Raw genomic sequence first — 15636 nt, 5'->3', positions numbered from 1 at the left:
TATGAAGTGTCGATCACCAAGAGAGTGCATCGATCGACGAAGAGAGAAGAGGTGTACCCTTTGTTAACTAAGATCCTCTTTTTTACTCTATTTAAAGGTAGTAGGTCACAATATTAAGGCAAGTAATTTTACAATTCTTTACTCTTTTATTATTCGTTCGTCTTTTGTTTTCTTCTATTATTTTTATAAGATCTGACTTGAGAATCGGAGGAGTTTTGTTAAGGTTGGTCTTGATCTCTTTTCTAATATCTTTCTTAAAGTCTTTCCTATCTTTTTCACCAAATATCTTTGTGGTGCATGGCATTTGGAGAGCTGACCTACCAAGAAGTCGACCTGACGAAAGCCTGACCTATTGAGAAGCCGACCTGCAAAGCCAACCTATCGAGAAGTTGACCTGATGGAATCCCTACCTATTGAGAAGCCGACTTGATGGAAGCCTGACCTACGGAGAAGTCAATTTAATGGAATCTTTTCTTCTACAAAAAGGTGGAATCCACCACCTTAGCGGCCCCACGACCATCTGTGAGGAGGTAAATTGAGAAACTGCAGTTGATCGAGGAGGTAAATTGAGAAACTGCAGTTGATCACGACGCAGGAGGGTGTTGCCTGGCTTCGCTAGGATTCGAACCCTTGCCCTCTTCTGCAACTCTGCTGCGTCGTAACCAACTCAGCTATATCACGGGGGCAATTTAATGGAATCTTTTCTGCAAAAGATGGAATCCGCCCTTAGCGGCCCCACACGATCGCTCCCATGACCATTTGTGAGGAGGTAAATCGAGAAACTATAGTTGGTCACGATACTGGAGGGTATTGCCCAATTTGATGGAATCTTGACCTATCAAGAAGTTGACATCGGTACAATCATGAATCAAAGTAGGTTACTAAAATTTACTTTGATAATAAAAACAACAATATAATCTACTCAAATTACATTGTATTCTTTAAATCATCGGTACAATCATCAATTTTGATGGCATCGATGCTTTCCATGCTTCATATTCATTCCAATAACCTATCTCAATTTTGACACGAATCATCTTGTTATCAAATATACTAATCGTTGATATAAATATCAAAACATGCGATTAAGTTTAATCACAATGTAGGAATGAATACAAAATACTAACAAATATGTACTAGTTGATAAAGTTCGACGTCACTACCATACAATAGTAAAGGACCTCAGTGTAAAAATTCTGCTAAAATGGAGTTTTTTATTTTTATTTTTAATAAATAAATAAATAAATAAAATGGAGCTTTTAGGCAATTACTAGGAGAGAACAAAAAATAAACATAAACAATGAAAATAAACTTCGCCTGCCTGAAAGTAACGTCACTCCGCCGTCTTATCTCCATTTCCCGCTGTCTCGGAGAAGCGCCCTTCTTGCTGCATCGTATACCTTGCCCTTGCCCTTCCATGGCCGTTCGGTTCCTCCTCTCCTCCGCAACAAAACCCCCTCCCCTAATGCAAAACCCTATCGCAAACTTCACCGCAAAACCTCTTCGCAGCTTCGTCTCCAGAATCCCCTCAGGTTGCTGCCCCGCCAGGCGAGAAATCTTCGTGTCCATCTTTTCCTTGACCTCGGCATTAGCCCTTGGGCTCTCCCCTCTCGATTCCCTGTCGGAGGTGACTGATCCCTCTCCCCGTGAGCCTGTTCTCGCCGGAATCGCTAACACCAAGTCATGGTTTCAGTTCTACGGCGACGGATTCTCGATCCGCGTCCCGCCGCTGTTTGAGGACATCATGGAACCAGAGGTGATGAAAAGGACTATTTTTAGGATGCATAATTGTTTTTTTTTTTTTAATTTTGGTTTCGCTATATCTGGTTTGGTTCTAGTTCTTTCGTTCATACAGGAATATAATACCGGATTTTCATTCTATGGGGATAAAGCAAAACCTAAGACATTTGCAGCCCGTTTCGCATCCCAGGACAGGTGGAAAAGATATATCAACTCTTTTTTTCTTTAATAAAAAATTTTTCAGGACCAAGATTTGCTTGATTGCCTAGTTGCTATTTACCTTCCGTTGTTAGTTGAATTTGGGTTGTGCTAATAAGGGTGATTTAATACCCATTTTTCAGTTATATTTTTGTTTATGATTTTTTCTTCTTGTCTCTTCATGAAGGTCCGAAGTTCTCACTGTGGTTATTCGACCATCAAACCAGCTCAAGATCACATTTCTAGAGGTGTGTGAACTACTTTTGTTTTCAACTAGTTAATATATATTGATCCACTCTCCTAGGTTTAATTAAATATTATTTGTGAAGGATGTTGGCAGTTGCTAATCGCCATCAGATACTACAAGTTTGATGTTTGTAACTGTAGTTTGTTCACTCTTGTAACAAATATGAACAGGGAATTTTTGTTTCACAACATAGAGGATACATGGTAAGATTGTAAGTGTAAACTTGCTAGTTGTCATCAATTTGCTCAAGATATAGCAATGCAGGAATGACTGCCTCCCCATCACTACAGAAAGTAAGCCGTAAGGCATTTTATTAGTCCTGGGAGTGGGAGATGAGCCAACATGAATCTTATTAATCAATATTTAACAATATAGGACTTATCAGCTTCCTAATCATGGAAGCTGTCTGATAAACTCAGAGCTAGTCTGATGTGCAGTTTGGTTAACCTTTGGCTAGGAGTTGGAATATTCTAGAGTTAACAAAAAGTATATAAGCCAATTTCCAGTATTTTGTTGGCAAAAGTTTCTAGGAATTGATATGTTCCATTCCTGTATTTGTATCGCCTAGTAGAAGCATCAAGACAGGAGTAGGTAGAAAGTTAATTAAGATACTACTTCACTATGCAAGTTACAGATTTATCAAAGTGATTTATTTGCTACTTGTAATTGCTTGTGTTTTCACATAACTTCTACAGGCAAAAGATATTACAGATTTAGGATCTCTTAGGGAAGCTGCAAAGATATTTGTACCTGGTAATTTTCTGATCAGAAAATATACATCTTTAGTTGGTATTTAAGTCAACCTACTGTAATAAAACTGGTTTCATTTTCTAACCCTATCAGTGATTTTGTATATCCTTTGATACAAAACACACACACACACACACACACACACACACACACACACACACACACAAAATGAGGATTAGCGAAAGCCTATTGGTTTCTAGTTTCTCTAGGCCTCTGGGAAAAGCATGACAAAAGCTTGAAGGATATGGCTAGTCATCATCTCAAAATGGAAGGGGTGATCTTGTAATTTCTAGTCTATGAACATGCATTATTGGGTCCTCTGTTCTCCCATTGAAGCTGAGCCTAAACCTGTGTTCGAGAGATAGCTATTCATACACTGATAAGGAATATATGGATTCTTCAGAAAGAAAAGAGTTGTGGTTGTCCAAATGCAAATGATGACCTTAGAAACTGAATCAAGGATAAAGATGATAGTTTTTTTTTTTACTTAGTCAACATTTTCTACGAAATCTTACAACATTGTTCTTTTTTAATATTATCGATTATGTAGTTCTTAGAACTCCAAACTTCAGCTTGCTCATCATATCTGTGCCACAGGTGGTGCAAATTTGTATTCTGGCCGCACCATAAAGATTAAGGAAGATGAAAGTTTTAGGTAACTTGAGCCTAAGAGGTAGAGTTATCTGTTCAAATAATTCTGCTCATTCATGGTGATTATTTCCAACATTTTTCCTCCATCAAGTACTTATTTGTTGGTTTCCCCTCTTCCTTTAGTTGAGTATAATGAGTAGGACTATAACTGTTTTATGTGTTAAAAGTATCAAATGGTTTAAGATTTGGTTAATCTTAGTAAATTATCATGTCTCTTTTTATATTTTGGAACCCCCATTGGAGATGCCTGTATTGCTTAGATAATGTTGGTATTTGTGTCTAAATGATTCTAACTTGTAGAATTCTCCATAATCCTAGCAACAATAACTGTGGAATTTGATCCCCAGGATATATTACTTCTATGAGTTCGGCATCGATACACAACATGTTGCTATGGTGGCCTGCGTAGATAGTGGAAAGGTAGATTTTTCTAGTACTTTCACTCTTTCATTCTTTACACATCTTCATATTTACATCATCCTAGGTGCCATATTTGTTGCTTCTTTTCGATAGATTTCTCATTGTTTGATCAACTTTTGCTGTAACATAAATGGATCTTTTGTTCTTTGCTAAATATCTAGAATCTTTAGTATTTCGGACATAATATTCAAATTCAAGTAGAAACAATATCTTAGTAGTCTTTTTAGATTTTCTCATATCATCTTTACTTTCATTTATCATTGCTTATTTATGTTCTCTGCATGGATCAGTGTATAAGCTAAACGATTCTAATAATATAGTTTTCACTCTTTAAACGCAAGGTTGCTACTGCCGATGAGGCACCATTTGTTCGATATTATAATTAGTGTAGTTTCCTCATGTTATGGCATGATGCTCATCTTGTTCATCTCTAGATCTTACATGTTTTCATCCGTTGCAGGCATATGTAGCTGGTGCGGCGGCTCCTCAGGATAAATGGGATGATGACGGTGTCATGCTACGATCTGCTGCAATTTCCCTTTCAGTTTTGTAGTCTCTTGAGATTTTATGGGGAAAGTCGAGGCATTGTTCAGAATTGACTAGCAAGAGGTTGCTTGGTCCTGCTAAATATTCCAGGTAAAAAAAAAACTTGTTGGTAAATTTTTGAAAAGATCACGATTAATTTATGAGCATCATGTATCTGTGGGAAACATGACTACCATGTGTACGATTGAGCATTTGATTGAGTTCTCGGGACATAATTGAGTTGGTTACGACGGAACAAAGATGTTGAAGTGGGCAAGGATAGAATCTCAGTGTAGTTGAGGTAATGCTCTCTTTTATCGTGACCAACTGCAACTTCATGATATATCTCCTTACAGATGGTCATGGGGTCGACCGTGTGGGCCGCTGAGGTGATGAATTTCACTTTTTGTTGAAGAAAAGCATTTGATCGAATTTTATCATTAAAATCAAACAAATTGATTAGATATTAAATTAATTAATTTGATCGATAATTGAATTAATTAATTTTTTAAAAATTAAAAATATAGATATTATTTTTATATAAAAAATTAATTGGTTTAATAAAAGATTAAAAATCTTAATATATAATAAATAAATAAATAAATTTAATTGATTTTCAAAATTTAAAATGGAAAAATTGAATCCATTTAATCAAAATAATCAATGTTTTATTTTCAAAAAAAATTAAACTTTTAAATAAATTGACTCGAATTTTCAAATTAATTTGTTTTATTTGATTATTTTAATTTAATTAAAGTTTTGTTTATTTCAAATTGATCAAAGTTTTATTTATCCCTAATCATATGACTACTCTATATGTTCTTTATTTGGAAGGGAAATAGGAGAATAGTGAAAGATGAATAATAAACAAATTTGCTAATTTCTTATATTTACTTTAAAGAAAATTAAGGTGAGAATTGAAATATTAACTCCTTTCAATTTCTCCATGATATCGCCGATTGAGTAGGAGAGTTTTTAGAATTCTTCGGGGCCGCTTGGTACACGGGTTTAGGAGAGGGGAACTCATTCCCATTCTTAATGCTTGGTAGACAGAAATAGATATCCAAATAAGGATATGATATCCCTACTTTCATACCTTACTCCTCCCCCGGTTATCGTCAAAACCCATTCCCATGCGCGGCGCTTATTTTTTTCGTGGACGATAGTAACCCGCGATTCTTCCCCTTCCTCGCGCGATCGCCTCCCTGCCGCGATTCTTCTTCCCCACCCGCGGTCCGTGCGATCGCCCTCTCTGCTGCGCCGCGATCGCCCTCCCCTGCCGCGCGCTCCGCCGCCGCCTCCCTTCGGCCGTCGCGATCGCCCTCCCCACCGCGATCACCCTCTCTGCTGCGCCGCGATCGCCCTTCCCTGTCGCGCGCTCCTCCGGCGCCTCCCTTCGGCCGTCGCGATTGCCCTCCCCGCCGCGATCGCCCTCTCTGCTGCGCCGCGATCGCCCTCCCCTGCCGTGCGCTCCTCCGCCGCCTCCCTTCGGCCGTCGCGACGGCGGGTCCCGCCGGGTGATTCGTCAGGCATGAGGGATGCGCAGCCGCGGCGATCGATCAGCGGGAAGATTCGGCAACGACCCAAAGTGAAGGTGCGCTCACCGCGGCCGAGAGGACAAGAATGGCGGTCGAGAGGACAAGAATGGCGGCGCGCGGTGGAGAGAAGGAAGAAAAACGCGGGGTTGGAGCTGTTCGTCGTGGTGAAGTGCTCCTGCGATCCGCAGCGGGACTTCAAGGAGTCGATGGTGGAAATGATCTAGCAGAAGGGAATTGGGCGGCCGGAGGAGCTGGAGAGCTTGCTCGCCTGCTACCTCTCCCTCAACTCCGATGAGCATCACGACGTCACCGTCAAGGTGTTCCGCCAGGTCTGGTTCGAACTCAACCCGGAGCGAATCATCGCGGGATCAGACCGGCGACGCTGTTGACTTCATTGTTTTTTTACTCTCCTCGATAATTAAAATAATAATAAAAAATATTTTTATTTTCTAATTTTACTATTTAAAAAAAATTTGAAAATCATGTTCTAACTTTTATGTTTATGAACAAATTTTTGGATAAAATATTCATCATATTGTATTTTTTTTAAATACAATAATTTTGTCTATCTTTAATTATGTAAAATGAATTCTCCATTTCATCTTAATAAGAGTAAGAATACTATATTAACCCCTCAATGACTTAGTTTATACCATCCATTTCTCCCTCTTTAAGAGTTGAATACTACAATTTATAAATAAGTTAGACATCCTTTTTCTCAAAGATAATCGAGTCCTTTATGCCCGGCAGCTAGGGAGTAGTTGCACAAGTTGCAACCTAAACATTATTTAGCTTACATGTCTCAAGTGAACTAACATTTTAAGGAAAAGAGCATTTGGATTTGATGCCTTATTTACAACTACATGCTCAATGGGAGCCTCCAAGCCTCTTAAGAAGCTGTGCTCATCTGTGGGGTTGGACAGTTCATTTTTAAGATTAATCAGATCATAAGTTGTTACTGATACAAATCTTGATGATCAAGTGTGGAAGACGGATAGCCTTTATAACTTCCTTGGATTTGAGAAAATAATATAATGATTTAACAAACATGTAAACATTTTAAATTATTACATGATGCAAATTTGATTAGCTGTGAAATAAATTATAAATGCATCTTATTAGACCAATTTAAAATTCAAATAATAATTTTATAATATATAACATTTTTTATTAAAATTACTATATAATCATTTACGCTTTTCGATTTGGATGTCTTAATTTATTATTATTTTCTAAAAATCTACGCGTAGAGCCGAAGTAAAAAACAAAAAAAAAAAAAAAGTCAAAAACCGTCGGGTGCTGTTTGTACTCGTGGTCATCGTGGTCTTCGCCTACCATTTCCAGATCGAGATCGAGAGCAGAGGAATCGAGAATGGCGACTCTTGGAAGGGCGTACGCGCGGCTGGAGAAGGAGAAGGTCGACGCCGGCGATGGCGACTTGGAGACCGGTTGGGCCCCGCTGCACCCTGGCCTCTCTCGCGCCGAATCCGACCTCCGCTGGGGCTTCGTCCGCAAGGTCTACGGCATCCTCGCCACCCAGATCCTGCTCACAACCGCTGTCTCCGCCGCCACCGTCCTCCATCCCCCCATCAACTCCGCCCTCTCCGCCAGTCCCGGCCTCGCCCTCGCCCTTGCCATCCTCCCTCTCGTCCGTAAGCGTCCTATAACCTTGCTGGTTTTTAATCTCCAGATCTATCATCCTTGTGTAAAATTATCTTAACATACCATACCTTGTTGGCCGACAACTTGTATGCTCGATTCCTTTGTAGAAAGTCTTGATTCACTTGACATAGGGCTGAGTGGGTTGGGTTTGAACTTTTAAACAGAATTAGTTTGACGATAAATCTACAAGATGAAAGCGATAAGCTATTTCATAACTGAAGCATGTATCTTGTTGCATGTAAAAATTACTATAGGTTCTGTAGGCGCGGTGCAGGATCACCGAGCTTTGTCCTTTCGCCGTGGATTGGTCTTGTGAAGATCTGACGGACTGGGTAAATGGTAGTTTAATGCTATTTCATCCCTGTTTTCTATCTAGTAGTGATGTTCAATTTTTAGATCAATTTGAGGTTGAAGTTAGGTTGTTCCAAAGAGAAATTTCTTTCCAATGTTCTTAAACCTGGACCTGTCGACAAATTATTCATGCCATCGGTAACGAGTCTGACCAGTTTGACAGATTAATTGAAGGTGTGGTAGATAATAGGAATTGTACAAAACAAAGTAAAGTTTTATGAACAACCCTGTATATCTGAGAATCACTAAAACAAACTGTCAAATTCAAGAAAACAAAAACAAGCATTTAAAATTTTGAAATTTAAGAGCTCAAAATCCATTATGCCTGAGAATTGAGATAACCCACTGCTATAGATTGTTAAACAGAGAAAATAGAAACAATTTGGGTTCTTAAATTCCCACCATTGTAATGAGTCAATGGAATAATCTAATGAATATGCTAACGAATGCTGTGAGTGTTTATTGGTCCATATCTAGTAGGCTTTCTCTCCCAGATGATTCATAATACACCTCTTTTCAGTTCCCTTTTAGAACCGTAACAAATCTCAAATACAAGAAAATAATGTTTCTTTGCTGAATTTTTGATGAATTTACCATGGTTGTCAAAACCAATATCGATATCAACATAATAAGAAATTACAAGTAACAATTGCTTCATATTGATAAGATCATTGGGATATAAATCAGTATGTAAAATGGAAAAAAAAGAGAACAATATAAATTTTTTTTGTTGATTTTAGTTTTTGGTAAATTATATCACAATCAAATTATTATCAATCTTAGTTACTAACAATATCAAATTAAGTGAATGACATTTATTAGATAGTTTTTTATCATTAATACTAATTAACAAATACTAAATTGGCATTTATTGAGTTAATAAATACTTTTATTCATAGTATGATTATTGATTTTTCCTTAACCCCTTCTTGAATCTACCCACCTCATGATTAAAAGCTTACTCCCTCATGCAGGTGAATTGCCTCCTTCATAATCCATTATTACTCATCTCTCCACCTAGACATAGATACACATGCTCCTCCCTCATGAAGATGCTGACTCATGCTCCTCTTATCTATGCCAGGTTGCCTTTACCACTCAACAGCGCTCCTTCTCTGATTTGTTGCTTTTCTCATCTAGGGATTCAATTTTGGTGCACTCTCATCTCATGTTCCTCTTTTTGTATTTGGGTTCTTTCCCCACTTTTTCCGTTCCATGTCACTCTTCATGAGTGCATGACCCTACCTATCTAAAAGACTCTTGAGTTGGGTTTGTTGAACTAAGCAAGTTTTCGGCCAAATTTGCTAGAGAGCATTTGATTAACCCAGTTGTTCATTGAGTTTAATTTGATTTCTACCAGATTTGAGGTTCTTTTTTTTTCTATCATTTTAATGTATCTCAGAGGCATGCCTTTAGATGGTTTATTCCTTGATCAATATCCAATTGCTCTGTTGATCCCGATCTGACTTAGTCAAGATGGACATCACGATTGATCAAAATTGCTTTGTGAACTCAGCGATAGCCTACACAATACTTACAATTAGGAAAATATGGTTAGTACAAATTACTAACAGAAGTATCTCCATAACATGGTGTGATATAAAAATTGAATGACTAGTTTTTGTTCTTATTGATCAGTCTTATTGATTATCTGAGAATATTTCTCAAACAATGCTTGAAGACACTTTCTTGAGCTTGCACAATTTAGTATCTTTGTTGACCAATCTATCCAGGAGGTTGTTCTATATATACCTTCTTATTAAGAAGATATTTTGAAATCCATCTTGAACATGTATCAACCTTGATCATCAAACATAGAGAATCAGATTGAACTGAATGAGACTCAGATTGAATTGAATCATACAATAAGATAAAATGTCTTATAGTAATCAATAGCATAGGTTATTCGTTGGAAATTAATTGTGCTTTATGATAATTATGTTTACCATCATGATCATGTCCAAGGAAGATATTTACTACTATTAGATTTCAATTGGTCCCTATGATGACTTTGAATTTGAGTTGATTGGTAGAGGATCCCCATTATGAAGGTGAAGCTCAAAGTGGATAAAAATCCTAGGATTAGTGAATTATGTAGAGAAGACCATAAATTTTATTTGGAGAATATAAGAACAAATAACCTACAGTATGGTCAAGTTTTAGAGATTTACATGTCCCAACTTGAGGAGACGAGGAAAATTATTGAGCACTTAAAGACACTGGAAGAGGGAAAATGAAGGTTAAGGAAGGGAGGTGTGCAAAGCAACAAGAGTGGGCAGTGGTGGTTGCATTATACTTGTACTTTAAGTGCTGTATGATGGATCAGTGGTTGATGTGGATACACTTTTATTTTGGTACTGGAACAATGACAGCTGTGAGAGAGCATTGCAAAATGTTGAAATGAAATTTAACTACTCTCACTAAATTGAAAGGAAAGATGTAACTGATAATATTAGTATAATTACTCCATATATGTGCTTGCATAGACACACACACTTCTCAAGCATAGTATTAAACGAGTAAATAAAGCATGTTGTACTAAAGGATAATTTATTCAAACATCCTATCACAAGCTATTTTATCCTAGTAATAGTCATTTTACTCTGGCCTTCATGTTTAGTTTTAACCAATGAAAATATGATTAAATGCTTGAATAATATCTAACAGCCTATCTCCTGCAGTTTTACTCCCCTTGTATCATTATCGACAAAAGCATCCACTGAATCTTGCTTTCCTGGGGCTGTTTACGGTGTGCTTAAGCTTGAGCATTGGCGTGGCCTGTGCCAATACTGAAGGTGACCTGATAGATTGATAAAGATATAACTTTCTAAACTTTTCATGGCCACTTGCACTTATTAACAGTTATGATCTTAATTGTTTCCAGGAAAGATTGTGCTTGAGGCATTGATTTTAACTTCCGCTGTTGTTTCATCCTTGACTGGATATACTTTCTGGGCATCCAGAAAGGGCAAGGACTTCAGCTACATTGGGCCATTCCTATTTTCTGGTCTCGTCATTCTTCTTGTTACCAGTACTATACAGGTATGGCTAGTCAATCATTGTGGAAGAACTAACAAATTACTGCGAAAACAAATTATTCATAAATAAACAATAACTGGAAGAGTTAACACACCTGAAAGCGTTACCAGATTGCCTATAGTTGCATAGTTGCATTGATTTATCATATTATGTCCAACAATTTTTTGAGTTGGCATTGTTTTATTCTATCATGATACAGGGTATAAACTCTCATAACCATACTTACATAATTTTGCTGTATTCCATTCATATATCCACCCCTCTCTCTTTCCTGTTCAGTCTATTGTAGATTTAGACACACAACATGTTTGATTTGCAAAAATATATTGGGTTTTGTTCATATTTTTCCCTTACTAAGGTTATGTAAACAAATATGTAGTATCTTATGAATCTTTCGTCTTTATGTCCATATTCATTTGGCACATGAAGCTTGACCACATAAAGGAAAGCTTCTATATAGAGCTAGATTCAAGCAATCTTTTAAAATTTTGGCCTGAACTGTTCCTCAGTTAAGAGCCTTCCTAAAGCTTTATAGCTTCAAGGTTTCATTCTTTTCTGTTCAGTGGTTGAAATTATGCCCACCATGTGTTCCAGCTAGTTCTGTCCTTTAAGACAGATAACAGGAATAAAGTTTTTTCTTCTTTAAAAGTTAATATTGAAGATTGATAATTAGGATCATAACTTTCTGATGAGAAGGTTTGGATAGTGTCAGAAACAAGATCTGGATTATAAGCTCAGAATAACTTATTATCGTTTTTAATCTAGCAATTGTGTGATGCATGCCAACTTGGGGGGATGTTGTGGTGCAAAAAGCAATGGTGTGGATGGGTCAGCAGTGTTTGACAATGCCAGTTAAGAGCAAGGAGGATGCAGCTAGATTTCTCGTGGGGATGTTGCCTGTTGGGTGACTGATGGGAAAAAAGCGAGATGAGGAGGCGGTAGACACAGTGTGAATGAATGGTGAGGTGACTGCACTATGAGAAAGCAGAATATGGGGTTTAGGCATGAGAAGATGGGAGCTTCCTTTGAAAGAAATCCGTTGCCATCTTTGCTCTTAATATTTCAAACTAGCTTTACTACTAAGACAAAGTAATGCAGAACACAAAGAAAAAAATTTACACTGCCATCTTAGCCTGTGACGTGTGTAAAGCACTCAAACAAAGTAATTAGCATATTGTTCTTATTCAATTAATCGTTGCTGATATCTGATACTGGTGACCTGCAGATATTCTTCCCTCTTGGAACAACATCATCTGCTGTCATCGGTGGGTTTGGTGCTCTAGTTTTCTCAGGCTTCATCATCTACGACACAGAGGACTTAATAAAGCGCTACACCTACGATGAATACATTTGGGCATCTGTCAATCTCTACCTCGACATCCTCAACCTGTTCATTACCATCTTAAACATGCTGAAAAGGTCCGATAATTAGAAAGAATCAAATGGTAAGAAACTTTTTACAAGAGTCTTGACAGGATTGCAACCCTCGTTTGTCTGTTAAAGAATTTGCTTGCTGTGTTACGGAGTCTTTCCCTAACTCCTTTACCCTAAACATGTGTGCATGATGTATTACGGTTATCAGTTTGTTTGCAATTACGGTGTGCTTGATGTCAATTTCTTATCAATCTTTCTACCATTTTCGACCATTAGAACATCCATATTGGTATTAATATATGCTTGTTATAACATCCAAATACTGTTACAATTAATGTTGATGTGTGTTATAACGCTCACACACAAGTTAGCATTCAATTCTTTGAACGCATTTAATGTGAGTGGATGTATTTATTTATTTAATACAAAATTAAAATAAAAATAAAGATGAATGAATGGATAGTAAGATTTGTAAATAATAATGTTAATATTAAAATGAATATGAGTGTGTTAATATAATGGATATGTGGGTCTTATATTTATTAAAAAGGTGGTGTATATTAATGTTTAAATGAATGCGAATGTCCTTAGTTATCACTTTTTAAGACTCAAGTGAATTGGTTTCTCCTTGCCCAACCAAAAAAAACACCAACTATATATTATTGATATATTCTTGTAGACGATATCAGAACGAAGAAGTTAACATGAATGAACAAAGTAAGCATAAAGCAAATATTGGAGCATGCAGCAAAACAAGACACTTTGAATTTTTCCCATGTTAGTTCATTCATTCATTCATTTGTTTCTCATAAAAACGTGAACACAGGAGGCTTTCATGGGGCCTTGGCGAGCTGGTTCGATATTATTAGAAAGATAAAAAAGATGGAAATGTCAAACTTCCCATTACAATTAATTCCAAGAAGTTTCCTATACATCAAGTTACAATTGCAAAGTATGCTTAACATTTTCATCTCTTCTCTACATATTCGTGAGATCTTGACTCAATGCTGAAGTGAGATCTTGACTCAAAACTATGAAGTTAGAGTTACATATATTTTGATATATATATATATATATTCGTTTACCTATATCCAATTAATCCCCATATATTGGCACAAGTGCACAAGCATCCTAGTTAATTAATTAATTAATTAATTAAGATAATTAATTTTGTTCTGTGAGTGATTACTTGCACGAGGTACCAAACCTCTGTGGCCCATACTCTTCCTTGTTTTGAATGCCTCCGGTAGCAGCCTCTCAAACCGCTCCAGGAACAGCCTCCACTCCTTCTCGCTCAACCCCTCGAAGGAAACGCTTCTGATCCCGCCGCTGTTCGACTCCACCGCCGAGAAGTTGAGTCTGTGCTCCTTCACGCTACCTTCGCTGTCGCTGACGTCGGCGACGGCCTCGTGGTGGTCATCGAAAGCATTAATTGACCCCTCGACCTGGTTCCGCAGCAACAGGGGGACGTCGGGCAAGTCCTCCGCGCCTTGCTCCGGGAATATTCCGTCGTTGTCGTTCATGTCGAAAAGGAAGTCCGCCGCGGCGGCGGCGTCACCGCTGGCTTCCTCCTCGTCGCTGTTTCCATAATTTAAATTACAGAAGATGAAACAATCAATAGGAAAATACAGTTCTTAATGATTAACCTTTGTTGCAAGGCATGGTCGGGCGGCGAGCGCGAGGTGTTCCTCATGGATTCTTCCACCCTGCTGCAGAGCGCCTCCAACTCGCTGGCTCCTTCGCTGAAGCTGGAGAATTCCCGCGTCATCATGTGCCCGATCTCCGCCAGGCACAGCCCCGCCTCCACAGCCCTCTTCAGGAACGTCGTGCATACCACTAGGACGCGCCGGCTCGCCTCCTGCAGCGACGGAAGCTCCGCCTGCAGCAGCTCGACGTCCCGGAACGGCTCCAGCCTCGCCACGTACTCCGCCTCTGCTTCCGAGAACGGCACCGTCGCCTGCGGCCAGTGCAGCCATTCGAAGTAGGGGTCCTCCAGCTGCTCCGGCAGGCACAGTCCATGGTCGATCGGCACCAGCTCCGCTGTCGCCTCGTTCCCGCGCCCACTGTTCTCCTTCTTCACCAGGATGTTGCCGGCGTGGCGGTCCACGTTCAAAATCCGCACGTCGAGGATCCCGATCCGGTGCACCGACGCCACCGAGAACCGCGACGGCCCCAGCTCGCCCGCGTCGTACCCGTGGGCCACGAACCGCTGGATCGACGCGATGCGCTTCGTCACCACCTTCGTCGGCTCGCAGGAAATCGGACGGCTGATCGTGATCAGGGCCGTGGGCGGGACGTTGGCGAAGGCGCCGTGGTCGAGGAGGTAGGCGGCGACCTCGCGGACGCCCATGTCGCTGGCCTGAGCCGCCACGTGCTTGAGCGGTGACCGCCCCTGCTGCTGCGGCGGCGGGGGGCCGTCAATGTCCATCACCTTCATTACGGCGAAGCTCTCGCCGAAGCGGTTGAAGAGGTAGTGCGCGGCGCTGATGCCGTCGGCGACGGGGACGGGGGTAGCTCCGGATGCCAGCGCGATAGCGGCCTCGACGACGAGGGCGTGGATGGTGAGGGACCGTCGACCAGAAACGATCTCGAGTCGCGCGATGCTGTCCCTACGGGGCTCGTCGGCGGCCGCGATTTGGGCGGCGGCGGAGTACAGGCACGGGGTGGAGAGACTGCGGGAGAACTTGCGGGTGCGTTTAAGGTGACCATCGCCGGCGGAGGGGGCTCGCGGCGCGGGCGTTGCTGCGGGGGAGGGGAAGGCGGACGGAGGCCCGGGTTCGAAGAGGTAGAGCTGGTGGGGGAAGGAAAGTAGGCGGCATCGGCGCTTCCAAGTGGGTAGCTTAAGTCCATGGCGATGGTCGACGGCGACGGCGGCGGCCATGACGGGTGGTGTGGGGTGGTCGGTGTGCATGCATGTGGTCTTTAACTTGTGTAGTTCACGTCGCCTGTCTCGATCATAATCTGCAAACACAGACGTCGACGACGACCAAAGCATTAACGGAATCTTTCTGCAATAACATCGACGAGATTAATAACTATCAATTCAATGATTGAACCTGGCGTATAAAAGATCTAGAAAACATGATGCTTTGTTTTTGTTAGATAGAGAGAAATCGAAGGTCGAGGGGAGCAAATAATTTA

At 40.1% G+C, this 15636-nt stretch overlaps 3 protein-coding genes across 3 annotated transcripts; 2 read left to right on the top strand and 1 right to left on the bottom strand.

Moving 5' to 3' along the window:
• The first annotated feature begins 1361 nt into the window (after positions 1-1361).
• LOC141813791 (uncharacterized) lies at positions 1362-4754 on the top strand. The gene is made up of 7 exons (XM_074701773.1): positions 1362-1756; positions 1856-1935; positions 2126-2186; positions 2881-2938; positions 3533-3590; positions 3934-4006; positions 4467-4754. Exons 1-7 carry the CDS (start codon positions 1418-1420, stop codon positions 4557-4559), a joined length of 762 nt encoding a protein of 253 aa, XP_074557874.1. The 5' UTR covers positions 1362-1417; the 3' UTR covers positions 4560-4754.
• Positions 4755-7368: 2614 nt separating this feature from the next.
• LOC141813792 (BI1-like protein) lies at positions 7369-12735 on the top strand. The gene is made up of 4 exons (XM_074701774.1): positions 7369-7721; positions 10764-10877; positions 10967-11124; positions 12347-12735. The coding sequence occupies exons 1-4, from the start codon at positions 7442-7444 to the stop codon at positions 12551-12553; spliced, it is 759 nt and encodes a 252-aa protein (XP_074557875.1). The 5' UTR covers positions 7369-7441; the 3' UTR covers positions 12554-12735.
• Positions 12736-13646: 911 nt separating this feature from the next.
• LOC141813011 (phosphatidylinositol 4-kinase gamma 8-like) lies at positions 13647-15406 on the bottom strand. Its single transcript, XM_074700928.1, has 2 exons — positions 14142-15406; positions 13647-14073 (listed from the first exon to the last, which is right to left on the bottom strand). Exons 1-2 carry the CDS (start codon positions 15404-15406, stop codon positions 13647-13649), a joined length of 1692 nt encoding a protein of 563 aa, XP_074557029.1.
• Between the last annotated feature and the right edge of the window lie 230 nt (positions 15407-15636).

The sequence above is a fragment of the Curcuma longa genome, chromosome 20 (genome assembly GCF_044706935.1).
Source record: "Curcuma longa cultivar G26 ecotype Majalengka, Jawa Barat chromosome 20, ITB_CL_G26_1.1, whole genome shotgun sequence".
Taxonomy (NCBI): domain Eukaryota; kingdom Viridiplantae; phylum Streptophyta; class Magnoliopsida; order Zingiberales; family Zingiberaceae; genus Curcuma; species Curcuma longa.
This window is presented reverse-complemented; position numbering and strand designations above follow the sequence as displayed.

Excerpts from the sequence above, each read along its gene's own strand:
- LOC141813791 (XM_074701773.1), top strand. The coding sequence starts at position 1,418 with ATGGCCGTTCGGTTCCTCCTCTCCTCCGCAACAAAACCCCCTCCCCTA. Across the intron at positions 2,187-2,880 it reads TCAAGATCACATTTCTAGAG|GCAAAAGATATTACAGATTT; the intron begins GTGTGTGAACTA and ends TAACTTCTACAG. Across the intron at positions 4,007-4,466 it reads CCTGCGTAGATAGTGGAAAG|GCATATGTAGCTGGTGCGGC; the intron begins GTAGATTTTTCT and ends CATCCGTTGCAG.
- LOC141813792 (XM_074701774.1), top strand. The coding sequence starts at position 7,442 with ATGGCGACTCTTGGAAGGGCGTACGCGCGGCTGGAGAAGGAGAAGGTC. Across the intron at positions 7,722-10,763 it reads TGCCATCCTCCCTCTCGTCC|TTTTACTCCCCTTGTATCAT; the intron begins GTAAGCGTCCTA and ends TATCTCCTGCAG. Across the intron at positions 11,125-12,346 it reads TTGTTACCAGTACTATACAG|ATATTCTTCCCTCTTGGAAC; the intron begins GTATGGCTAGTC and ends GGTGACCTGCAG.
- LOC141813011 (XM_074700928.1), bottom strand. The coding sequence starts at position 15,406 with ATGCACACCGACCACCCCACACCACCCGTCATGGCCGCCGCCGTCGCC. Across the intron at positions 14,074-14,141 it reads GACCATGCCTTGCAACAAAG|CGACGAGGAGGAAGCCAGCG; the intron begins GTTAATCATTAA and ends TTATGGAAACAG.